General features: G+C 35.8%; 1 protein-coding gene across 2 annotated transcripts in view; it reads left to right on the top strand.

Moving 5' to 3' along the window:
- Nucleotides 1-600: 600 nt before the first annotated feature.
- Nucleotides 601-26,576, top strand: part of LOC145690434 (uncharacterized) — a 56,093-nt gene continuing 30,117 nt past the window's right edge. The window contains exons 1-2 of one of the 2 annotated variants that reach the window (XM_081765309.1): nucleotides 601-695; nucleotides 25,758-26,418. In XM_081765309.1, the coding sequence (XP_081621435.1) occupies nucleotides 25,799-26,418 (620 nt within the window). In that variant the 5' untranslated portion in view covers nucleotides 601-695; nucleotides 25,758-25,798. Of the gene's footprint in view, nucleotides 802-25,757; nucleotides 26,419-26,576 lie in introns of both variants that reach the window. The other variant, XM_081765308.1, reaches the window with a different exon arrangement.

The following is a 26,576-nucleotide window of genomic DNA, read 5'->3' on the forward strand; positions in this document are numbered from 1 at the left end:
TGATTAGAGTCATACTAAAGGTCTTACTACTACAGGAACCTTAAGTTAGTCGAACTCTTTAGTATGGCTCTAATCACATGTCAAAATGACTCTGCATACGGATATGTTTAACGCGACGTTAGAATTTGCCATTAGCAAGATTTCACTATTTCAATACTTGAAAATACTTCTTGATATCAGAAAAACACATTATTTGATAGAGAATACAATACAAAATCTATCTATATCTAATAAATAAAACTATTTCTAAAAATCAGGCTTAGTTTTAAGGAAAAGCATTGCCATTTACTCCTGTATTGCTATCTAAGGGTGAGACGCTCTATAGTTGCATTACGTTCAGTGGAAGGTTATGGCACAAAAGGTAATGGAAACACTAAACTCACAACAAAAGGACTTAGGAAAATATTTATTCATAAACTGTTTAATAAAAGCAGACGATCGGATTTTTTATATAATTCGGTCATATATTGAAGAAAATGACAGATATATATTAATTTCATTGTTCATGTTAGAAAACATTAAAAAATGTTAATAGTATAGCGTGGAAAATTCAAGAGCAATATGGGAATTTCTGCCTCTCGAAATGGTATTTTATGACGTCTCAGGTTGGCACTATTGAATGGCGCCCTTTTTCTTGGCAACGCATCTGTCGCATTGAAGTTAAGCGTACATTAAGCCCAAAAAGAGTAATTCAGGTACTTATGTACGCCCTGGATGTGAAACGTTACGTAAGGGACTGTCTATTGAAGGAGTCCCTGAAGTTCGAAAAATATCTTTGAAAAAATATTTAGTCCTGATAAGGTTAAGTATGGGATGTATAAGGAAACTATTTATTTTATTAATTCCATACTAATATAGGATTAGTAAAGTTTCTAAGACGTTACAGACCTTCAAGATGTAATCTTGATTTATAGACACTAATTTTAATTTTTGCTTTTTTCGGGTAAACTTCACAATGCACGCTCCAGCTGCATATCGATAAGCAGGACCGCTTTAAAAAGGGTATAGTATAGTAGAGTAGGGTAGGATAGAATAAAGATTCAGTTTTACTATACGGATCCACAGATTGTGAAATATTCGGAAAAAATTGGGGAAGTCTTTTAGTTCTCCCATTTTATGTTAAGAACAGAACCTAACGAACTACTGTGGGGCTTCAAGCCCGTTCGTACTGCTACTGCTACTCCTCCCCCTACTACTACTTACAGTATGAATCCGTATATTAAAACTGCACGCTGCACGGAATAAAAGAGAGAAAATAGGGTAGGGGCAGTGGTGCTATTCAGCCGGTTAGCTAGACCAGGTTGCTAAAATATTTCAAGGGTGCGAATTTTAGTTTACTATCTTTGTTTTTAGAAATTCTTACAGCTACAGGGTTAAACATATGGGGCCTTACGCAGATTCGTTTAGTAACGTGATTAGTGCCATACTAAAGAGTTCGACTAACATGTTTCCTGCAGTAGTCTGACCTATAGTATGACGCTAATAATGCGTCAAAACGGCTCTGCATAAGGCGGATGATCTCTCACAACAAAGTAAAAGCGTTTATTTTTTTAATCTCAAATGCCTAGGTAACAAGAATGGGAGCTAAATCATCATACCTTAAGTACAAGGGCGAAACAAACTTCAAAACACAACGAGAGCGGAATACACAATCTTTTATTTCGAATCTCTCATTAACTAATTAGAACTCACTCTGTTACCTACTTTATAACATGCTAGATACTGAATGAATAATTCCTAAAAGTATGGCGTTTCTCGTCCTTTCCTAAATGGGAAGCTCCTTAAGTATAACCATAGTTATGTATATTTGAAACGCATATATACCATTATCAACGATTGTCAATCCATTGCTGGAGTAATATCCTCCCCAATACTTTTTTATAACCATCTATCCAGGATAATTTGTTTTGGCATTACTAGAGCTGACGGTTCTACCAAATTTTCACACATTTATTGCATTTTCCGGTTTATTTTTGCAGAATATGCACTAAATAAACCTTGAACCAACTTGTGCTAGGTGGGCACTAAAGACCACGAATGTTATCTAACCGAATGAAGCCAGGAGTGCAGCAGGGCCCCCGAGCAAAAGGATGGCGTGCGTCCGTAGGGAGCAGGCGCGTCAGGGACGGGGGTCATGCGCATAAACTAGGGTAGTGCAAAAATACATAAAATGTTTGCAATAATTTTTACATTAAAAACATTTCAATGATAATAATAATTTTTACCTTCAAACTGGCTTCACTGCTTTCCCGGGTACAAATGACTAGCTGGGAGGAGAAATTCGTCTGTTCTGAATTTTTACTTCTTTTCCACATTTCGCACGTTTGATTTTACAGTTCAACATACCATGACGGTGCACAAACTTTATAATATGACGCTCTTTATCACGCAGTTCTTTGCAATAAAACTGCACGTTTGCATTACATCCATCGCAAACGTCCATTCGTAACAGAACACACTAACAGAATATTCCCGCCGTTTATTTCTACCTTCTTCGCATTCTTGTATTCCTCCGCCTTCCGCTTCAATAAATAGTTACACTTAGAATATATTCACTACCATTCAAAATGTACTTCAGTATTATATCCAATGACATTAATTACTTTTATTCACACTCTTCTTCTTTTACGAAAAATATTTCACATGTTATTTTACCTATATATATATATATATAGTCTACTCGAGTGAACCCTTTGCTTTCAAGATATTAGCATTTCGAAGTGCTGCCTAATTTTGACACAACATCTTGTAATAGAAAAATGAAATGAAATTTTTGAGATTTACTTCCCACGTTATGCCGGTTAGGTTAAAGGAGACTGTGATGATGAGAGATGAATGAAAAAAGTGGGAGGAAACGGGAGAACCCCGAGAAAACCCACGCACACGGTGTTTGTCCAGCACAAAGTTCACTTGGTGGGAGCAGGATTTGAACCCGAGACCCCTAGCACCAGAGGTGAACGCTCTACCACTGAGCCACCGCGGCCCCATCTTGTATTAGAATGCGGTGTGGGTCTGTTCTAGTGATGGGCAGTGGTAGAGCGTTCACCTCCATTCTTGGAGTTCCTGTTTCGATACCAGCTCGCGCCGTGTGGACTTTGTGGTGGACAAACACCTTTATCTTGGGTTTCCTTGGTGTTCTCCCGGCTCTTCCCACTTTCTTTACTCCACCATTTCATTCATTTCTGATCATCATCCTCTTTTTTAGCCTAACCTGTATAACCATGGGACGTAAAATTCAAAGATGTCATTTCATTTCATTTCGAATTTTTAAATAATTACCCGGACTTCTCTTACATGTGTGTGTGGCAATGTTAAGTGCAAAATTCTAAAGATAAGTCAGTATCTTGCAAATATTGTTGGGATAAATATGTATGTGCAAATGTCGAGAAAATAGTGAGACATTTGTTTCTTGGCAATAATTCCACCTAATTTCTTTATAACATTTTAAAATTTAATATGTTTATAATATCGGTAGTAGGGCCAAGTTTAGAAAATCCACTTACATATAATTTAAACTGTTTAGCGGTGTAAAAGTATGTTAGTTTTCTATACAAACGTTTTTACAATATATTTACTCACATAAAACATATTTTACATTTATGCGTACTCTCTAAGTATAATAAAATAACATAATAGCGTTCAGAGTATAGATTTTAAAGTATCATCTGGACACAACAGGAATAAATGTAGTGTAATTAGAACACGAATATTCCCAGTTAATATTTTTGAATACTATCTTTCCGGGAATTTACGCATCACTAGGTAGGAGTAGAAACGGGTTAGGTAAGTTTTGATCCATTTTCATAAAATTAATAGAGAGTAAGTTTTTGTTTCTTTGTGAGTATACAAGCTGGAGCGAAATTGCACAATGTACTTGTATTGACATATGAATAGAGAATGAAAAAGAATTATAGTATTTGATATTTTCCCACGCAGTTGACTTCTTAAACATAGGAAGAACTTTTCTGCATTTACAACGTTGGTTTTTAGGAACACAGAAGCATAAAGTATCTTAAGTATTTGGTTAATAAGTTAGTATTTTACTTGTTAAATTCTACGTTGCTTGCTCGAAATCATAGATAACTGGCGCCTTCGTTTTGGAGCCTTTGCTTTTACTTTACTCCCACTTTAAGTTAAATCAGTTGTGTTTAGCAGAAGAGGTCCAGTAGCACACACACGCACATATAAAAAGAAAGAAATAGAGCAGAATTGGATGATACAAGTACTTAGACTTAACATAATACCTAACTAAACCTAACCAAATACTAGTAAAATTAAGCAAAATATTACAGAAATGAACAGAAATTCTGTTACTTTTTGGAAAGTTATGCAAGAGCCCTACACTAACATAATGTAACATAACCTAAACTAGCCGAATGTGAACAGACATTACCGAAATTGTAACGATTTTTAGAAACAATTGTTGAACCCCTTCTTATAAGCCATTTGTAGGTTCATTTCTAATATAGCCTTGGTTTTGGTGTATCTTAAAAAGAAAGATGAAAATACAAAATAGATGCTGCTTACTTTTAGGCACAAAACATTTTGCTGAAGTTACAAATAAAACTCAATATTCTGGATATGAAGACGTTTCTACCGGGAGGAAATTCCTGCGGACGGCAGAATTAAATAGTGAAAAGTACGGCTGTATTTTATAAGGAATACAGTTTCTTTATGTTTCTAACTGTAGGATTTCTTAGGGTAAAATCATCGCTACTGCTTTACGTCGGGTAAAATAAGTGAGTAAGAAAGATTACTATTAGATATTATTTACCGCAACCGGTATATTTCTGCAAAGTGTACTGATCCTGATTTTATACTTACAAATATTGCGTTACCAGCGTCAAAATGTTGAAGGTGATTTGGGATCTTGTCTTGGTGCACAATTCATGTGTTCGGCCCACCTTATTTACACACATACACACCATCACTGACATGCCTGCTTCCTTCGATCCAGCATTTTCTCCCTGCACTTAGTCGGTTAGAAAGCAATTGTGCTTTTAGTGACAACATAGCATAGGTTAGTTACTGTTTTTGGCAGTAGTTTTTATGCTTATGTCCGTGCGCTGCACTTACGCGCAAGTCATGAAAGAATTGAAATCTTTCCACAATTATTTTTAGCAGCCACGTTAAACCTTATCTATGCGAAATGGGTTAATGTCGAGTCATCAGTGCAAATCTTTTGGAAGACCATGAAAAGGAAGTTAGTGTAAGAATTATAATTTTTTACTTAACTGCCGCAATAAACACTCAGATGAAATATTAACATGAAAGTAAGAAAACAAAGGAATAAATGCCATCAGTTTAGCGTGTTTAATTAGGAAGAATAGCGAAATTATTCGAACTATGTTAGTTCACTGTTGATGCGATATAAGGTAAGCCGACAATGGAGGATAAGATGGCAACCTTTCAATCCCAGTGCATTACTAACTAACCTAGGATTTGTATAGTGCAGTACATGAAAAAATTACAGACATGTAAAACTAAAAGTAATAAGAAGAGAGGTGTATCTAAATTGAATGTGGAAAAATTGGACAAAATTTTGGATGCTATTCCATTTTATCGTGATATAAACTTGTAAAATCCACGTCCAGTGATATAAGTATTTCCTAGTGCAGTGGAGATAGATAGTACTTAGATATCGGTTTTGTAATTTTTGATGCTCCAGGTAGATATATTTGTATTTGGCCCAGTCTCCTGCTGAAAATGTGTTTATATAATAGTTTAGTAGTGTGTTTATAATGCTGGTTCTAATATGAGAAGGTGAGGATTTATTATCGTGTTTTTTTTTTTAAATAATGCGTAGTTTGCAATACTTAATAGTTGGAAAGCAAGGTTGGCAAAAAAAAAAAAAAAAAAATGATTTTTTTTGAGTAAACCAAAAACCCGACTATCTGGTTTAAACCCGCCGTTTCTTTTCGTTTAATCCATTTTTTTTTTTGGGCGGGGTTTAAATAATTTGCTTTATAAATTTATATTACATTTGGACAGAAATAAGTTTGTTTGGCCTTGGCTTTATTATGCAGCAGCGAGCTTATGCTGGAAGGGGTCACGTAAGTTTAAAGCGAAATCGAAACCTTTTCTCGCCGTACATCCGAGAGTAATTGTACTCCATTTGAACTCGAAACCGGGACTTATTAGCCACAAATGCGGTGAGTCTTACGACTTACTAAACGAAGGACATCTGATAAAAATACGTTGTACTGATCTTTACATACTAGTTAATGCAATTGTCAAGAGTCATTTCAGAGTTACAAACAAGTAAACAGTTGCGCAAGTGAAACCATTATACAGAATTATATGTAAATCGGGAAACTCCCGCCTTAGCCATCGAGAAAATCCTGTTATCACTTTAAATGCAAAGCAATAACGGAAAATCCCGTTATTGCTTTGCATATAAAATTGTAAGGTCAATGTATTATAATCAGTACGTTAAAATTGAGGTATTAAATTACAAATTTAGTATGTACATATTATTCAATAAAATTAAAACTGAAATTCCAATCCAACCTAATGTTGGCAGCTATGTAAGTAGTCGATAAATTTTGCCATTTTCTATCAATAAATTTAAGCAAGCTTGGCTTTTTTATAGAACAACCACCATTCCGGCAAGTAAAAATAACAATTTGGTTTCCTTTTGTATATATAGGCTTTATGTAATACCGAGGTTATCAACAACACTTTCACTTAAAAGAACATTCGAACCACTACTTGGTTTACACTAGAAAGAATGGTTTTGGTTCGATTGAGAATTGAACATGGAACGTCTTGTTTAAAAGGTGAAAAGGAGATAAAAATAATGCATATGGTTCGATATGTAGAAACGTCACCATGAACTTCATACAATTTAAAGCATTTTTCGTTTTTTTTTTTTGGTTTAATTTTTTTTTGTTTGAAAAGAAAGCTGGTTTAAACCAGCCAACCCTGTTGGAAAGTACTAGTCTTGCTGAGTAATACAATGCAGATGGATACGCCTCTAGCAAAGAGCAAAGAAAGGATGAGAATATGAAATCTCTGTAATTAAAAGTTAAGAGTGCAATTCAGCAATGAGAAAAATAATTCAAGGTAAAATATATTAAAACAAAATATAAATTGTAATAAAACGCGGAGAAGAAGGTCATGTGGGTCCAAACTGGGGCTGATTGGCCTAGTTTTCCAACAATTTTATTTGGAATGACGCGTCTAAACTTGACCTCCACGTAAAAAGTTCTACTTTACTTTAGCTGTGCAGATTAAGAATATGGTCGTAACTTATTTTTTTCTAAAAGCAGAAGTTAATACCGTTAACTTCACAATAGAAGAATGGTATTTAAGAAATCATTAGTGGAGTCGGAAACTTGTAACTCGGTTCCATACGACAGTTGAGAGAAGTGAGTACATGTAGAATAGGGCTATATTGAAAATTCCTCCGGCAGGCTATTTCTACACAATGGACAAAAGCTGTATTTTTATAAATGTAGCCTTACTAGTGTGAAAAGTTACAGGTGCTATCATCATCATCATAGGTATTCTGCCTTTATTGGCAGGTCACTTGCTGCAGCTGAGAAGCTTCCATGCTCCACGGTCCTCCGCTAACCTTTTCGTCTTCACGTATGATCTTTCTGTTTTAATATCATCCATTAATTGTAGTCTCTTTCGCCCCCTCCCTCTCTTTCCCGCCACCATACCCTCTAGGACGTCCCTCGTGATACAATCTCTTCTTAGGCAATGTCCCAAACAGTTTCTCTTCCTCTTCCTAATAATATCTAAAAGTGTTCTTTTATCACCCACCATTTCTAACACTCTCTCATTCGTTTTCCGCTCTACCCAACTAATTCTTTCCATTCTTCTCCACACCCACATTTCGAAGGCTTCCAGTCGATTTTCGTCACCTTTACGTAATGTCCACGTTTCCGCCCCATACAGTACAACACTCCACACGAAGCATTTTGTGAGTCTTTTTCTCAACTCTTTATTCAAGGTCCCACAAAACAGACTTTTCTTCCTCCTAAAGGCTTCTTTCGCCATTCCTATCCTTGCTTTTATTTCACGTTCGCATTTCATGTCATTACTAAGTATACTACCCAGGTATGAAAAACTATTCACTTGTTCTATTTTCTCCGCTCCTACTTTTATATTTGACACAGACCCCTTCGTTCCAATCACCATGCTATTCCAATCACAGGTGCTATAGTGCCTCTTATATGTGGAAGCCATCTAAAATGAAGTGGACGCCTTTATATTCAAGCACATTTATAATAACACTTGTGTACCTCGACGAAAGTGATTACGGTGCTAGGGCGTTGGCATTTCTGTTAAGTAATAGCTTATTATAATCTTATAGCATTTCATTGGAGCCTCCTAATAAGGATTTTTCAATAGTAAATATTTTCTAGATACTGTCGTCTCTATCTGATTAGCAAACAACATTTTGCAATGTTTTTTAGCTCTATGTAATTTCTATTAATGATCGGATCATCTTTGGAGCTTAATTTGTACTTATCCAATGCCAGATACTAGATACTTCAAGTAAAATTTTACAAAATTAAAACCGCTAATATAACAAACTTGTGAGGTACTAGAAGCTGAGAGACATTTTTCTTAAAATGTAAATATATGTATTATCTGTCAGGAAAGTAAATGTACACCTGTTTTTTGAGTCTGGCATTCCTGCGCTCCATCCATGGAGAGTATGAGAATTAAATCAATCAAATGTTTACTGAGGGACAAGAAGAAAAGTCTAATCTGAATAAGACATTGCAGAGGGGCACAAGCTGTGAATACGAATAGTGCATAGTGTAAATAAAAGACGACACACAAGGAGAAAGCCAGAAACAGCTGCTAAACGAAAAAAAAAAGAGTAAAAATTGTCGAAGTGGGAACATAAAATACAAATACAACAAATATGCAACAACTAAGCGTTTAACGAGCAACGATCTTGGTGTAGTGGTTAAGACGCTAGATTACAAACCCAAAGAACGGCGGTTCGAATCTGCTCCAAGTAGTATATATATATATTTTTAAATAATGCATACAGCATATGAAAGGTGGTAAAAGAAAGCGTATTACCCGTTTAATATGTTAAGTAAAAACGAGTTAAAAATTTCGGTGAAATTTATTAGAGAAGTGAGACAATGTAGATGAGGAAGCAAGTATATTTTATCAGGGGTTGTATCAGAGGGTGGTGACCGGAAAAACTGGAGATTTTCCCGAATTTCGCCCATGTGAATCTCTATGATAGACAAATTTCTTCAGAAATGTGCCTATTGCAGAGAGAGAGAGAGAGAGATGCTCCTGGAACTGAGAGTGTACAGCTTCCATTCTAATCAACGAGATGACAAATAGACGCTTACATAATAAGAATGCCGAATACAAACAGCCATAAAACAGAAAACTAATAATAATTGGAAGCGTTATCACCTAAGGTTCCAAGATCCGAACAACATATCACTAATATCACGAATACCAAAATATTGTGACTTACACAACTCCCCCTCTCCCCAAATGTGTCCTGTGAAAACAAACACAAGTTTTGGGATGAGGGACCATATTGAGACTACAATATTAAACTATATAAGTAGACTTTTAGCAGATTCGTATTCAGTTATTTTTTTTTCTACAACCAGTTTTATTGATATTCGAGACAGCAAAAGCACTATATTTGTTAACGACAAAGCGAAGTTATTGCAACACTGCGTTACACAGTGAGTCATGCATATTACACTCGTGAGTTTTGCTATGCACATGCGAGCTACCGAGGCACGCTGAATAACGCCTGAAGGAAGCAGCGAGAATAGCGATACAGTAAACGGAACAAGCAATACATTACAGACATTTCAAGAGAAAAAAAGAAAGATCCCTCTTTCCACACTTCATGCTGTAGTTTTAACTTCCATTTCCCCATCAACGTTACATGCCTAGACTATTATACAGTTCCATTGCACTTAATCCAGAGCCTTTAAACAACTGTGTTCTACGAAGGAAAACGTAGAACACTACGCTGATAGATATACCATACATAGACAGTTAAGTAGTAATAGATGAATGCAATTAACCCCACATAATATCGATTGTCTAAATATACATTAGTTTCAAACAATTAGACACATAACAAACATTCACAACACCATTATAACCTATCATATGTTAATTTTACTTCACAAGTGGTAGAATGAAAACGGTAGACTGACCGTGGAATGAAAACCGTAGAAAACAGAATGATTTTTTTTAAAATTACAATTATGAACACAAGTTAGTGAAGGAAACAATGACAGTCGATAAAAGGAAGATGATCCGAGGTCGGATTTCGAGAAATAACTTTATAATGAGATGAAAACAATTTTATAAAAGGAATGGTTATGATGCGCTAGACACAACATGGTTGCCTGTTTCGTCTCGTCATGTGAAAATGTATCGTTTTAGAGAGGCGAAAAAAAGCCTGTGTTTCGTCTTTGCAGTGGCGGATCTAGCTCGGGGGCGGGGGGCCTAGGACCCCCCACTTTCAGATTGACGAAAATAATTTAAGCTATCATTTATATAGTTTTGAAAATTTATAGTAAGGTCATGATATACTTATCGTAGTCTCAATTCAGTCAGCCCCCCCAGTTTTTACCTTCTAGATACGCCGCTGGTTTCGTGGCTATCCCGGTGTCATTTCGTGTTTCCGAAACGAGATAAATTGTTATCTAGTCTCCTTTCGTCTAATTTTCTTTCGTAAATCTCATAATAATAGAAGTAAAATTGGAAGCCTTGCGGCTTCGAAATGTAACGAAGTTTACAAGTTAGAATTGATAATCGGACAGGAGAGGGCTATGGAATGCTTTCATGACATTTAAAACGCGACGAGTCCAGACAAGGACCTGTCACGTCTCGTCTAGGAAAGCGAGACGAGGCAGACGCTTTGTCTCATCTCGTCTCGGATTTAACAAAACCTATATTGTCTCGCCCATGCTGGATTGGAAACCTCTCATCAGAGATGAAGTAGATCGTGGGCCGTGGGTCAGCAGGACGTGACCCATTGCAACCCACCACCCACCGTGACCCACCATAACCTACATATCCACTACGACCCACCAACACACTCTGCTTAGTGCATTGTATATAGCATCCTCTGAAGAGTGGCGAATTTGTCTAAATTTTACTTTCAGGATCTCCATTTTCTTCTTTTGCATTTGTTTGTGTTTACTTACCTGAGGTGTGTATATCTACCAAGGACAAGGCAGACTTTGTTAAATGAATTTAGGGGCCATCTTTCGCGAGGTAGTAGTGCACATTTAATCTGGGAGAGCGCAATAACCAGAAATAGCTTAGAAAAAGCATCTCAAAGTTTCGACTCGCCGTATATATGGTATGACGCCTAAAATTATCAAGTGGCGGTGTGGCAGTGTGGAACACTTACGATTCTCGTGTAAAGGGTCCAGCGTTCGATTCCCGCGTAAAGGGTCCAGCGTTCGATTCCCGCTCGAGTCAACTTATTTTTGCTTTTTACCAATAAAGTAGTTATTTATAACTACAGGTAAAATATTAATTCACTATATGTTCATATATTCTAAACGATAGGAATTTTCAAATCAGTTGTAAAACTTTTCAATGTTTTATGTGAACTAGATACAAAATATAACCTAATTCATAAATATATTGATATCACTAGCTGCATTACGGTTACCACAGTCGTTGTGTCCGAAGTTTCGTGTCTATATCTGTGGACAGTGTGCGAATTGCAAGGGGGGTGAGGGGGAAATCCGCTAGGGAATACTGGATGTATGCTATAGCCAAAGGGGATTTCCGAATATTCCCCCTTGCAATTCGCACTCTGTCCACAGATATAGACACGAATCGTCAAGAAAATTTTTCATTTAAGGTTGTTGCTACCTCTTCGCTGAGTCGAGTTTTCCCCTATCTAATAACATTGGAACTTTTTTCGTGTTTTTCTCAGCAAGCAATGAACAAATCTTTATAAAAATTTGCATGGAGTCAGGTCGATAATAAAGGATTTGTTATATGAGCTTATAATTTTACTAAAAGCCTCCAATTAAGTTATTCATTCCCCCCTTTTTTCATGTGAAGATTTGCAACAACGCATTGACGACACTGCGTTTTCTCTTCTAGCAGGTTGCGGCGAGGGTTACTTTGAAGTTTCAACATTGTCCACAGCTGTGAGGGGACCCTTTTCAACAATGACATATTTATGGCATTTCAGTTAGGAGGCGTTGGAGTACGTTTTCTTTGCTGAAAGCAGAAAAAAATAAACACAGCGAGAACAGATCTATTCTTATTTACATTAGCTTTTCCTCCCGTCAAGTATAGACAGTTATAAGCAATTAGAAGCGAACTGTCTTTATTGAATAAAGATACTTTTAATGTATACGAAAGCAAATGTCACTATTATTATTATTATTATTATTATTATTATTATTATTATTATTATTATTATTATTATTATTATTATTATTACATTTTTCAAAACATGAAGAGACATACCTTTCTTGACTCCAATGCCGATTTTATCTATATATGAGGTATTTATAATAAACTTCTATACTGGTAAAAGAAAAGCTACTTTTATAGTGACGTATCTTGCTAAGAGAATTATTTTTATTTTATTTATTATATTTCAATTTTAAATAAAGTGTATCGTTTGTAACAACGAATAGTGCTCAAAATAGTACCTATTACCAGTCAACTATAGATTTAGATCAAACATAATAATGGACAACAACACCAATATATATTGTATACATTTAGACCCTATTGGATCAAAAGATCCAATATATTTCAGACAAAAATTTTCTTGTAGGCCTTATATCTCGAGAACTACATATAGCGTACCCAAACTATGACTTAACTTAGTATGATGTGCTTATTGCGTAAAAAATACAAAAACTCGATTTAAGAACCGTTCAAAAATTTTGTGGGCCCTGATCCACAAATTCAATATATTACATTCAATCAAAAATTCTCCTGTACGCCCCATATTTTGACAATTACAAAGTGTGGTCAAACCAAAACTAACAATTTACTCAGTATGATGTGCTTATTCCGTTAAAAAAAAAAACGATTTAGCTGCCATTCAATAAATTTTTGGGCCCTGATCCAAAAATTCAATATACTTCATCCATTCAAACATTTTTTTGTACGTCCAATATTTTGAGAACTACATATACTATAGCCAAACCAAAAAGTAACAATTTAGTCCGCATGATGTGCTTATTCCGTAAAAAATACGAAAACTCGATTTAGGGCCCATTCAAAAATTTTGTGAGCCCTTATCCAAAAAATCCAATATATTTCATACAATCAAACATTTTCTTGTACGCCTTATATCTGGAGAACTACAGGTGGTGTAGCCAAACCCAAACTAACAATTTACTCAGTATGATGTGTTTATTCCGTAAAAATACGAAAACTCGATTTAGGAGCCGTTGCTAATTTTTATGGCCCCTGATCCAAAAACTAATTATTTGGCAAGATCGCAATCTTTTTCTGCACTTTTTGGATCATTTTTAAAATTCTTAGCCAAGATCGCTATCTTTTGATCCATTTTTTTTTTTTGGATTATTCCTAAAATTCTTGTTTTTATATATTTTTTATATTTATATATAAGGTGATACAAAGAAAATTTAGGAAATCAATTGATCTGATTAAAGATTTGTTTAAATCTATTTTATAGAATCTTTTAGATTTGTTTAACTATATTCCTGTTAACTGCAGATTTTTTAAAAAGATCTCTTTTTAATCTACATTTGTATTCTTTCTTTACTCACTCATGAAATATATCTATAACTTTTGTCAATTTTTTAAAGTTGCTTCTTAGATAAGTTTCGAGAGTTGTCGGCAATTAGCATCTTATTTGAACTACTTTTTAAAATGGTATGTGTACGTTTAGAGAACTTGTGGTTTGATCTTACAATGTACATAGTATAATATAAAAAAATAGTTTTTTATGTACTGTAACGCTGTAATCTCACTTTAATTTACCATCGTATATTTCTTTTTTTTTTTTGCGTGAAAGTAACATTTGAAACCGAATTATTTCTTTAAAATTTATACATGAAATGAAAATTGTTTTTTTTTTAAAAAAACTATGACATACTCATTGTATAAATAAATGTGAAATATTAATGTTTTGTTTGATTTATTTGTATTGATTGAAGTCAATACTTCGAGTGTAACTTTGCCTACTTATCAACAAAATTAAAAAGTCATAGACCAGTATAATTTAAGCAAGTTACTTGATTTGAGACACAATTTTGGAGGGGAAGAGTAGAAATTTTACTAATATTTTTTTTTATTTAACTTTTCCTGTATTTATGTTTAGCGTGGGCTTGTGAATTTTGTTTACTTTTTTTTTCAATGTAGAAACTTACCTAGGGATTTTGGAGTATGCTCATAGATATTTAAATTGGGAATAGTGCTTCGCTTGTTTATTATTTTTCTAATAACTTCATTTACATAATGTTGTGGCTTGATGTAACAAAGTATTCCATCACATATTTTTATACTCATACGGTAATGCTTTAGTTTAATATGTATGACATTGACAAATTGGTGTACGTCAACAAAAAAGCCCTATATTTTAAAATGAAGCATGAAAAAATAATGCATAAAATTAAAATTATTCTGTTAATATGTGTTGTACTATATATATATATATATATTGTAGCTATAGATGAAATTTCGCGTTCACCATCTGGAAAATAAATATTTCTTATTTAGAATGCGTAAGTTACAAGGTTATTATTAGCAGGTAACACTTAAGTCCCTATTCCCTGTTACCAAGAAATAAGTCCCTATACATATTTCGAAAAGTAATAACCAAGAAAAGACGTTACCAAGAAAATGACGTTTGTATCTACATTAACACTACATATTTCATTATGTATAGATGTTTTCTTGTGTAGTAAAAGAATCCCTGATATTACACTTCACTTTCTCCTACAAATGTGCTGTGTTAGAAGGGTAATGTGTGGTCAGTTCTTCAGTTTCCCAGTTGCCTCACGATACTGAAACAACACCGAAAAATCTGTCATCATTAGGAATAGAATTCGACAGCATTCACGCTAAGAACACATTAGTGTGACAAAAAAAAAAAAAAGTTTATTTCTAAATTTCCTTCGTATGTGGTAGAAATGAAATTATTATTATTTAGCATAAACATTCTATACTACTATTCACAGTTTCAAATACATATACACAAACCGGTAGCCAGCCCAAAAATGTAGGGGGGCGGCTGAAGTTAGGGGAACCCGATCCAACCATATCATAGTTTATCACCATATTATAGTTCATTTGCAAGCCTACCGTGAAAAGTTTAGGGGGGCCAGCGAAAATTTAGGGGGACAAATCCCTAGATCCTCCAGGATACGGGCTGCATATACATATATATAATTATTCCAAAATGCTATCTCCACTGGTTTACCTGTTTCCGCGAGGTTACAAAAGTCAAAGAGCGCTGGTGTTTTCAATGTGAAAACCCCACTGGTGTCGGCAGCGCGGCCAGTCTCTGGTCAGGGAAACACCGGCAAGGAGGAACCGATGTGGTGACCACAAATTTTAACTAAATTACTAGTGCCAAGCCGCACTGATATTCCTTGCTCGTTACAATCTCTTGTGCCAAGAATTTCCTATTATTATTATTATTATTATTATTATTATTTCACACAGAAAATTTAAAAATGAAATGAAATCTGTAAGTTTTACGTCCCACAGTTATGCCGGTTAGGCAAAGGAGACGGTGATGGTAAGTAATGAATGAAATGGTGGAATGAAGAAAGTGGGAGAAAACAGGAGAATTCCGAGAAAACCCATGCACACGGTGTTTGTCCACCACAAAGTTCACTTAGCGCGAGCTGGGATCAAACCAAGGACCCCATGTAACTGAGACGAACGCTCTACCACTGAGCCACCGCGGCCCCCACACAGGAAATGTATCTGCTATCACAATCGTCTGCTAATTTATATTTGTATAACCAATCACCAGGTGTAAGACTGAAATACATGAAATGCAAGAGGTACCTTTCTATGTTTGAAAGTAACCACAAGAACTCCGAATGAGACTAGACGAATATACTAAAAGCAATAGGTTTAGCAAAGAAAATAAAGAGCGCCCCTCCTCAGTGCCATAAACCTGTCCTCGAAAAGGACGAGACGGCTAGAAAATTTCATTCCACAGATGTGATATGGACAGAGTTTAAAAACCTGTTTTAAATGGCTAGCCCGAATTTCCCTCACGCTGCTAACACAAACAGGGAGAAGCAGAAATCGCACTGTTGCAAATCTTCACATGAAAAAAAGGGGGGAATGAATAACTTAATTGGAGGCTTTTAGTAAAATTATAAGCTCATATAACAAATCCTTTATTATCGGCCTGACTCTATGCAAATTTTTATAAGGATTTGTTCATTGCTTGCTGAGAAAAACACGAAAAAAGTTCCAATGTTGTTAGATAGGGGAAAACTCGACTCAGCGAAGAGGTAGCAACAGCCTTAACGACTTTACAAAATAGGTTATATTTATATTTAGTTCACATGAAACATTGAAAAGTTTTACAAGTGGTTTAAAAATTCCTGTTGTTTCATGCATTATAAACATATGGTGAATTAATATTTAACTTGTAGTTATAAATAACTACTTTATTGGTAAAAGCAAAAACAAGTTGACTCGAGCGGGAATCGAACTCGCGATCCTTTACACGTGAATCATGAATGCTCCATTCTCTGCCACACCGTCACTTGGGAATTTTAGGCTCGTTTTATATATACGGCGAGTCGAAACTGTAAGACGCATTTTCTAGGCAATTTCTGTTTATTGCATTCTCCCAGTTTGTAATATTAACACTTTAAATATGCACTACTACCTCGCGAAAGCTCATTTAACAAAGTCTGCTTTTTTCTTGTAAGATATAGTCATCTCAGGTAAGTAAATAGAAACAAATGGAAAAAAGAAAAAAAAAGAAAATAGAGACCCTAAAAGTAAAATGTAGACATATTCACCACTGTGCAGAGTATGCTATATACAATGCACTAAGCAGTGTGTGTCCGTGGGTCGTAGTGAGTCTATAGGTTATGGTGGATTGCTGGTTTATGGTGGGTCACGGTGGGTGGTGGATTGCAGTGGGTCACATCTTGTTGACCCACGACCCACTAACCGACTTACACATCTTGACCCACATGTCTCACTTGACACAAGACCCACTTCAGTTCTGGTGAGAGGTTTCCAATTCAGCATGGGAGTGACAATATAGGCTTTGTTAAATCCGAGACGAGACGAGACGAGACAAAGCGTCTGTATCGTCTCGTTTCCGACAACACGTGACATGACCTTGTCTGGACTCATCGCGTTTTAAATGTCTCGAAAGCATTCCATAGCCCTCTCTTGTCCGATTATCAATTCTAACTTGTAAACTTCGTTACATTTCGAATTCGCATGGCGTCCAATTTTACTTCTATTGTTATGAGGTTTACGAAAGAAAATTAGACGAGATAACAATCTGTCTTGTTTCGGAAAGACGAAATGACACTGAAATTAGCCACGAGACGAGATACAGGCTTCGTCTCGCATCGCTAAAATGAAACAATTTAACATGAGAAGAAACAGGCAATCATGTTGTGTCCAGTGCATCATAATAATTTCTTTTCTAAAGTTTTGTTTTCATTTCATTATCAAATTATTTCTCGACGTCCGACATCGGATCATGTTTCACTGACCGTCATGGTTCCGGAACTTTAGATGATAATGCTTGTAATTATCACTTTGATGTTTTATAGTTGTTTGTATTCCACATTCTCATTATGTAAGCGTCTATTTGTCAACTCGTTGATTTGAATGGAAGCACCTCACTCTCAGTTCCGGAAACATCTCTCTCTTTCTCTCTCTCTTTCAGTTTCAGAGGTGATGATAGACAAAAGGGCAAAATTGAATAGAAATTTTACGGCATTTTTGGCAAGAAATTGTTAACTCTTTTTCACTTAACGTATTTAACGGATAATACGTTCTCTTTCACCACCGCTCATGTGCTCTATGCATTATTTTTAAAACCTACAAAAAAATATACTCCTTGGAGCAATTCGAACTTCCGTCCTTTGCATTTGTAATCTAGCGCCTTAACCACTACAAGAAGATCGTTGCTTGGTAAACGTTTAGTTGTAGGAACATATGTTGGTATTGGTATTTTATGTTCCCACTTCGACAATTTCTACTTTCTTTTTCTCCGCTTTCTCTGTATTGATTTAATTCTCATATTCTAGATGGTTAGAACGCAGGAATGTAGTGTCTAAGACGCTAGATTGAAAATACAATGGACGTAAGTTCGAATCCACTAAAAATAGAATGATTTTTTAATAATGCATACAGCACGTGAGAGGTGATAAAAGAGAGCGTATTAACCGTTTGAGATGTTAAGTGAAAACTTGGTAAAAATTCCACTGACATTTATTAGAGAAGTGATACAATGAAAATGAGGAAGCAAGTATATCTAATCAGGGTTATGAATTAGAGGGCGTTGATCGATAAAACGAAATTGTTCCGAATTTCACACATATGAGTCTCTACAATAGGCAAACTTCTTCAAAAATGTGCCTATTACAGAGACCATCATATTCCAATGATTGCGCTAGAAAAAGTTAGTTTAACAATCACAAATGGTGTAGTGTATTTTCCTTAGAACGATAAATGGAAAAGTGCATACTGCAGATGAACGAAGTGTTTCGAATGTCCTAATAATTTCCTTGTTCTTTCCCAATTAACATGCGTAAATCATCTCTATCATGATACAAGTGTTTGCGTCCACTTCCTTAAGGATTGATCATTTAGTATGAGAAGTCACTCTTTGATTCTTCACGATCGCTTTGAAAAGAAAATAACTTAAAAGGATTTGAAGCTATATTGATTAGCTGTATTACTCACAAGTCCAGCACTTCACCGCTACATTATCTTCTCATGCAACATCATAAGCTAAATATTGATAAGTTCAGCTCTAATGTTTGGAACGAACCGGTAATGCTCCTGTAATGATATTTCCACCAAAGTGCATGCCGAAGTTTATTTATTTGATGATCTGGAGACAATTTAGTGCCCATTAATAAACTAAATAATATAAAATGGAGTAAAATTACAGAAATGATATCGTATTATACAGTAATTTCGCCGTGCAAGTTCAATAGTATAATAGTAATTTTTCATCGGTCCTGCGCGGAAAGTGAGAATTAAATCAATCACGTGTGTAGTCAAGGTAAGGAGAAAAGCCTAAACTAAATAAGATATTAAAGTGGGTAACAAGCTGGGAATAACAACAGTGGATGGTGTAAATAAAGGACGACGCCGTCAGAGCAATTCAGAAACAGTAGGTACACGGAGAAAAAAAGAGTAGAAATTGTTGAAGTGGAAACAAAATACAAATACGAATACGGATGAGCACGAGTCGAGCCAAAATTCGACTCGACTCGAGATCAATCCGAGTCGAGTCAAAGGTATTTTTCTTGAGTTGAGTTCCGAGCCAAGGCGCTGTTTTCGAGGTCGAGTTTCGAGTTAAGTCGAGTTTGATAATGGCTCGCTCGCTCGTTCAGCTAGTTTTAACTCGTTTTGAAATAATAGCCTGATTAGACTGGAAAGCGAAAGCCATGAGAAATGTAAGCAGTAATGTGGAATACTTTTAGTGTTGCTCACGACAAGGGTGCATCTCGTCTCGTAATTTTAGTACATCTCGTGGGGCAATTTTAGTGTATCTCGTCTCGTCTAGATAACGAGATGACAAGAGTTTTTTACTATTACGAGACAGCCTCAAATGTCGTAATCACCAATATAAGTATATACTGTAGTTCTTAAAATCAAGGCTGAGACCTGCACTGTCGAATTCTTGAGCCCAAGCAGAAGACCAGCCCGGGTAGTGATATAAACCGGCTCGGCTCGTATCAACTGAGCGAACAGTTCGAGTCGGCTCGGTTGGGATGAACCGTCGGCTCGGCCCAATTAAGCCGATGACCTGAGCCGGCTCAGTTGGAACGAGCCATCGACTCGGCTCAATTGAGGCGAACGCTCGAACTTTCTCGGTTGGGATGTTTCACCTACTCGGCTCATGTGAACCGGTTCGAGCCAGCTAAGTTGAAGCTAGTTCATCGGCACGGTTCGACTCAGCTCAACTAAGCCGATGGGTCAAATCGGCTCGGTTGGGTAAGCTCTTGGCTTGGCTCACTTCTCGGTTTGGTTCGGTAGTGAATGAGCTATAAACCGAGCCGTTGAGAAGCCTAAACCCGGTCCCAGCTGTTTTGAACATGTTTGGCTGAAGCCTATAACTTTTAACAATTTTTGGCTCGAGCCCGAATACTTGCCCCTTCGGAACTCAAACCCAGAACGTGACCGATGTCCTTCCCCCCTGAAGACTTCTCGACGACCGAGATCGACAGTCAATTAGCTTTTACTATTGAGATACAAACCGCACATCTTTTAAAGATTATACACGGTGTTGATATAATAATAATAATAATAATAATAATAATAATAATAATAATAATAATGGCATTAAAAGTTTTAAACGCCCTAAAATTTGGCAAAACTTACTTAAATTAGAGATTTCGGGGAAAGGTTTCCGTGCCTTCGAGACTCACCTCTGCAACTACCAAAATTTTAAACTAGAGTGTTCCACTGAAGTTTCATGTACAAAGTATTCTACTGTATGTTTTAAGGAAAATAACTAATAAAAATAACTGAATATCACGCAACAGTAAGGCATATAATATACTAATTTTTAGGATATGCAGAGGTAAATATAAAAGCTTTGCTACAAAAATACCTACACAGACCATAATTCAATGAGCTCTGAAGTACAATGTAACGAAATAGCTTATGAGATTCATTCAACAGAGCAATTGTTACTTAAGGAATGGGCATGCATTATTTCGGGAATCAAGACAAGACGGGAAATGTTTACGATACTTTTCGTCTCGTCTCGATTCTCATCTCCAAAGCGAGACGAAAATTTTGAGTTAGCCTTGTCCCGTCTCGAATGTAAAATGTTAATTCTCATGTTATTTTGTTTGTTTTAGAAACAAGATGAGAAATTCCTCTTCTCGTGGGCAACATTAAACCAAACCGAAATATTCTTTCCAAATGTCACGTTTCTCCTTGTAACGGTATGACCTGAGCGATAATTAACTCCTAGCTTTTAATCTTTTACGAGATAATAATAATTATTATTAGTTTATAATTATTACTATTATTATTCCTGAAGATTTGATAGTTCAAGTATTGAAACATCCGAGTATTCAAATATCTGAATATAATAAAACGTATGTCATCGCCGATCAATCGCCATCAAAAATCCTAAAGTAAAAAAAATGCGACGTGGATTCGCACAAGCACCTTGACAACCGAACCGCGATCGCTACGCGGTAAACGATTCGTCTTTAGTCTGGTTACGTTAGGTTTCTTTTCTCCGCTTGCAAACTTGTATATTTCTTCGATTCAAAATGTCTTTCGTATTTCTTTCATGATGTCGGCAAAGTTTACATTAATAACTTGAACTCTTAAACCTGAATTGAAAAAAACTCCGCATTTCGAAAAAATCCGGATTTTTTCGAATTCCGGAATGTTAACGAAATCACAAATTTCTAAATTTCGGATTTTTCCGAATTCCGGAATTATTCCAGAATCGGAATTTTCGGTAGTCCGGAAAGTAAAAATTCCGGAATTGGCCATCCCTAGTTTATACACAACCTTTCAGAACAATAAGCAAGTAGCTGTCTACAAACAAACAAGTAATGCAAAGCATTTTGTATCCTGCAATACGTCATGTATTAAAATCCGACAGGAGTTTCAGTATCTAACCAGAAATTGCATGTATCTAGCTACTGGAAGCTGAGGTATGAAGAATTGTATTGTGTCTTATCTTTTTGTGTCTTATACAACCCTGCAAACCACTGAATATTTAAACGGCTTTCGTTGAATCCAAGTTGTAGTACTCACACTCATCCATTTGTGTCTATATGATCTTGTTACTAAAGCTTATTATATTATAACGTTAGTAAGTCTTTCTCTGCTCTCCCGTAAAGTTGTGATATGATCTACTACATGATACAGAACGAATTATCAATTTAACCAAGTTGTATTACTACACTTCTGCTTCCGTCTCTGTCAACTCTGGTCGATCTCGTTGATCGCGACATATTTGCTTTTTCATACCCCTTTCTTCGGTTACTGAACTAAACAGTAACTATTCTGAATTATACTACTGCGCATGCCTCGTAGATAAATATTTCTGATGCCAATAGCTTCCGTTTTGTCCAAGCAATGTTCTTTTTCCTATAACCCTTTTATTACATTATATGAAGAGCATGTAGGTCTAAATACCTCATGTATACATAGAATGTAGGTTTAACTCTTCCAGCGAAGAAGGAACATGTGATCATAGTATACAGCTCACAGAAGTGATAGCTGGCAATACAGTGGTCGAAATCTCTAACGACCCAGGGGGTGAACGGTGTCCTACCAGCTGGTCTAGTGGCTAGCGCGTGCGTTTTTGGTGTGTGGTGTTCCGGGTTCGATTCCCAGGGGGAGCATTTATGATTTTTAACTGTCCTCGATGTTTCTGTGTTCGTGTCCCTTCGTTATAAGTTATTAGAAAAAACAGTTAAAGAGGGAAGCAAGTAAAATTAGCAATAAGTAAGTTACTGAAACACGTTCGGTGAGTCACTTAAGAAAAGTGGACAAAGCACTGGCTTTTCGCGCCGTCCATGCAAGTTCGAATCTATCTCGGTTAAGAGAAAGTATTGTTTCTTTTCGCTACAGTTAGTCACTCTTTACGTATTTTTCGCCGTCCTTTACTGTTAAAGTAACTGGCTATTCTTATTCTTTCTGCGAATGATGTATCTTCTCTTTGTTTGCATGTCAAACATGCACACGTAATGAAAAGACATTGTTGATAGTAATAATAATAATAATAAAATAATAATAATAATAATAATAATAATAATAATATGAAATATTACTAGCTAACTCGTGTGTGTATTTCAACAATATAATTTTATATTATGTGGAAATAAGTAAGGCTGTCTAGTGCCCCCCTTCTAATTTTTTCGATGCGCCTTATGAGTCCACGGTGTCCAACGTTGGTCCCATCCCACTATCATCTGTTCTATCGATATAAGTTATCGACATTTTGCCTAAAGAGGGCTCTGCCGTGGCCCCATGACTCCCCATGACATGACTCTTCGTTCATTTTGCATTGAAATCGCTTATCTTTCTGAGTACTATGAGTGCATACTGTCCAACGTTGCTCCCATCACTATACAATTTCCCGTTCTCTCGATATAAATTGCTAATATTTTGTTTGTAAGGAAGATATGGCGTTACAATCATTACGTTTGAAGAATAATTGAGGAATATACTGCCTTGCCACAAACAACACCTATTATTATTATTATTATTATTATTATTATTATTATTATTGTTACCACTAATGTTGCCTACTTTTTTTTGCAACGCAATGTGTTACTAAAAAGCAAATGAAATAACACTCCTCGCCAATCACGCTCCCGAACTCGAAATACATGATTTACAGTTCTCTGTGTTAGGGGAAAGCACATTTATTATATTATTCTTTCAAATAACGTTTCACAAGTTACTTCACTTTTAATGTGTAATTTCATATCGTCACCAACAATCATCTTGTTCCGATAGGAAAATATCCCCCTCCTGCAAAAAAAAGCCTGACCGTGGCGAAAGGGCGTGAATCGGGTCCAATATTTCAATAAAAGAGGATAAGTCCCTGCACACAAATATTTCAGTAAAAGAGGAAAAGTTACTCAAACTTTTTGAATACCTATTCATGGGCGAAATTTGGTTCCCTTGGAACTTTTTAAGAGTTTGAAGGGCCGCCATTTTGAACATTTTCATCTGATGATTCTGGTTAACGAACTCATCAAGATATTTCAACAGTTAATGTTTGTGCCAAGTTTCGTCTCAATCCGCTGAAAATAAGGATGGTTATGGCATTCTCAAATAGCGTTATATAGATAGATAGACACACAGAGGGAGAGAGAAAAATTGTTTTGCTCCCTTCTCCCTTCTTGCACCTGTGCTGCGTCAGAGGTAAACCGGGCCTCTTTGCAAAACGTATTGACCAGCCTAACCTAAACACAAGCCTGTTATTTGTTAACGTAGAAACATGGTCGATAGGTGTAAGGCATGTAGAGATTGTATTTTTAATAACCATGAGTATGGGTTCGAACCCCTCTACTTCCATATTTTTACTTTTTGCAGCTACGTCGGAACGTTCAATTTTTATTCTGTACTAATTGCAAATGGCGTTTACATTCAAAATAAGAGGAATTTTGGTGGCATTTGTTCGGATATTCTTCTCTTTCGAAATGAAGACGAGAATAAAAGGAATACGCAAAGGCAAAAAGTATTATCAGTACTAAACATTATCAATAATAATTGCTACGAAAGACTAAATACGACCTCTTTTACGATCTCTCATGAGCTGTATGTATTATTAACAAAAAAATGTTAAAATGTCCTTGCCGGGGATTCGAACTGGGGTCCTTTGCATTTGTAAGCCAGCGCCTTAAACACTATACCAAGATCATGGCGTGGTAAACGTTTAGTTGTCGGTGTATTTGTTGTATTTGTGTTTTATGTTCCCACTTCGACAATTTTTACTCTTTTTTTTTCGTTTAGCAGCTGTTTCTGGCTTTCTCTTTGGGTGCCGTCCTTTATTTACACTATGCACTATTCGTATTCACAGTTTTTCCTCTCTGCAATGTCTTATTCAGATTAGACTTTTCTTCTTGCCCCTCAGTAAACATTTGATTGATTTAATTCTCATACTCTCCATGGATGGAGCGCAGGAATGCCAGACTCGAAAAATAGGTGTACATTTGCTTTTCTGACAGATAATACATGGATGTTTATCTTGGCTTCTTTGCTTGACTTGCATTAAGTGAATGTTATTTCATGTCAAGCAGCGCGTGGCTGGGATAACTTCCTTCGATAATTTAACCATAACTTGAAAAAGATTATGCGAAAATTCAGCGAAATGAGTTATTTTACTTACAAGGGAAAACCACGGAGATCGGAAAGAGACAAAAATCATAAATTTTACCATTAAAAAAAAAAAAAAGAGAAAACAGGTCAAGGTGTAAGTAAATAATGTAGAGTCCGCAGCAAAAAACATGCAACATCAGCATTTAAGTTTATTGTGAAACGACGAAGTCTTTTGCTCCAAAATAAGTGTACAGGGGAGGACGCCGAGGTTTCTTTTGGCGTGATTCGTGCCATTTAGACATTATGTTGATTCCCTGCGCTGTTAGGTGTAGTTTCACAATATACTTACATGCTCATGTTGCAGGCTTTTTTCTGCGGACTGTACAAGGTTGTAAGATGCACGGTGTCATGACGTAACTTTCATTTCCAGCGAATTCATTAGAAAAACCGACCTGTTTGTACATTAATCTCAATTTCGGGGAAAAATGTATACGTATATTATTGTATATAAATATTTATAGCATTGGTTGTGAAACTTGTCTCATAGACATTAAAATAATTTTTAGTGCTCAATTTGTACAAAAGAGTATCAGTTCCTAGTGAAACTGCTAACTTGTAATGCAATGGATCACATGTTCGTTTCCAAATTATAAATTATGAGTGGTAGACAACATTGAATTCTATTTTCTGGAAACTGTATTAAAAGTAAATTTTATGATACATATTTAATCTCCTGGTTGTTTGTGGATACAATGATTTTTTCTCTAGAATACCCTTATACCAAGTGATTTTTCTTTCAGATGTATATCACATTCAGAGGATAAGTCTAGAAATAACCAAAATGGATTTACCTGTTGTTTCGAAATCAAACAAGAATTCTTCAGTAGCTGTTAAAGAGCTGGATGTACATAGTATGAGTGATCGTCACGGCAAGATAAAAGGAACAGAATCAAGTTATCCATTCTTGAAAAATGAAGAGTATTTACCATTAAGGTCTATGGGTGAGTCAGGTAAAAACAAGGAACAATGTGAAGATTCTTATCTTTCAATTATTAAAGAAGAAACCTCACATCATATCCAACAGAAAGTCAATTTGCGTGGTACTGACAATTTCTCGAAGTTAAAAATAAAAACAGCATTTGTACTTTTGGAACGCTTAACAGTTAACATTGATTCCTTGCATAATAACGAGAAAATATTGTCCCGTTCTCAAGCTGAAAATTGCGAGGACCGATTACAAGAAGTAAATATTCCTTCAATTCATAAGAAACAAAGGTTGAACAGCGCTGCGCCAAGTTTAATAGGACGTGAATGTGAAATGAAGGTGAAGTCAGAATTGGACTTTCGTTATCATATCGATACCAACGTAATGCATCGGAACAAAGTCAACCCATATGTAACGGACAGTAATGAGGGTATGTACGATTTGGGAAAGTGTGACACAGAAGATTTGCCTGAAAGGTATGTAAACATTACAAATATATATTTTTATTATAATTTAAATTTGATGCATTGATTTTAGGAAACTTTTCCGGATATGAAAACTAAATCAGGGTTGGCTAGTTTCAAAAGGATGTATTTATAAATGTAGTTAGACACATTTTCGTTGTTTGCTCTTT

This window comes from Thermobia domestica, chromosome 7 (genome assembly GCF_964235325.1).
Source record: "Thermobia domestica chromosome 7, izTheDome1.hap1.1, whole genome shotgun sequence".
Taxonomy (NCBI): domain Eukaryota; kingdom Metazoa; phylum Arthropoda; class Insecta; order Zygentoma; family Lepismatidae; genus Thermobia; species Thermobia domestica.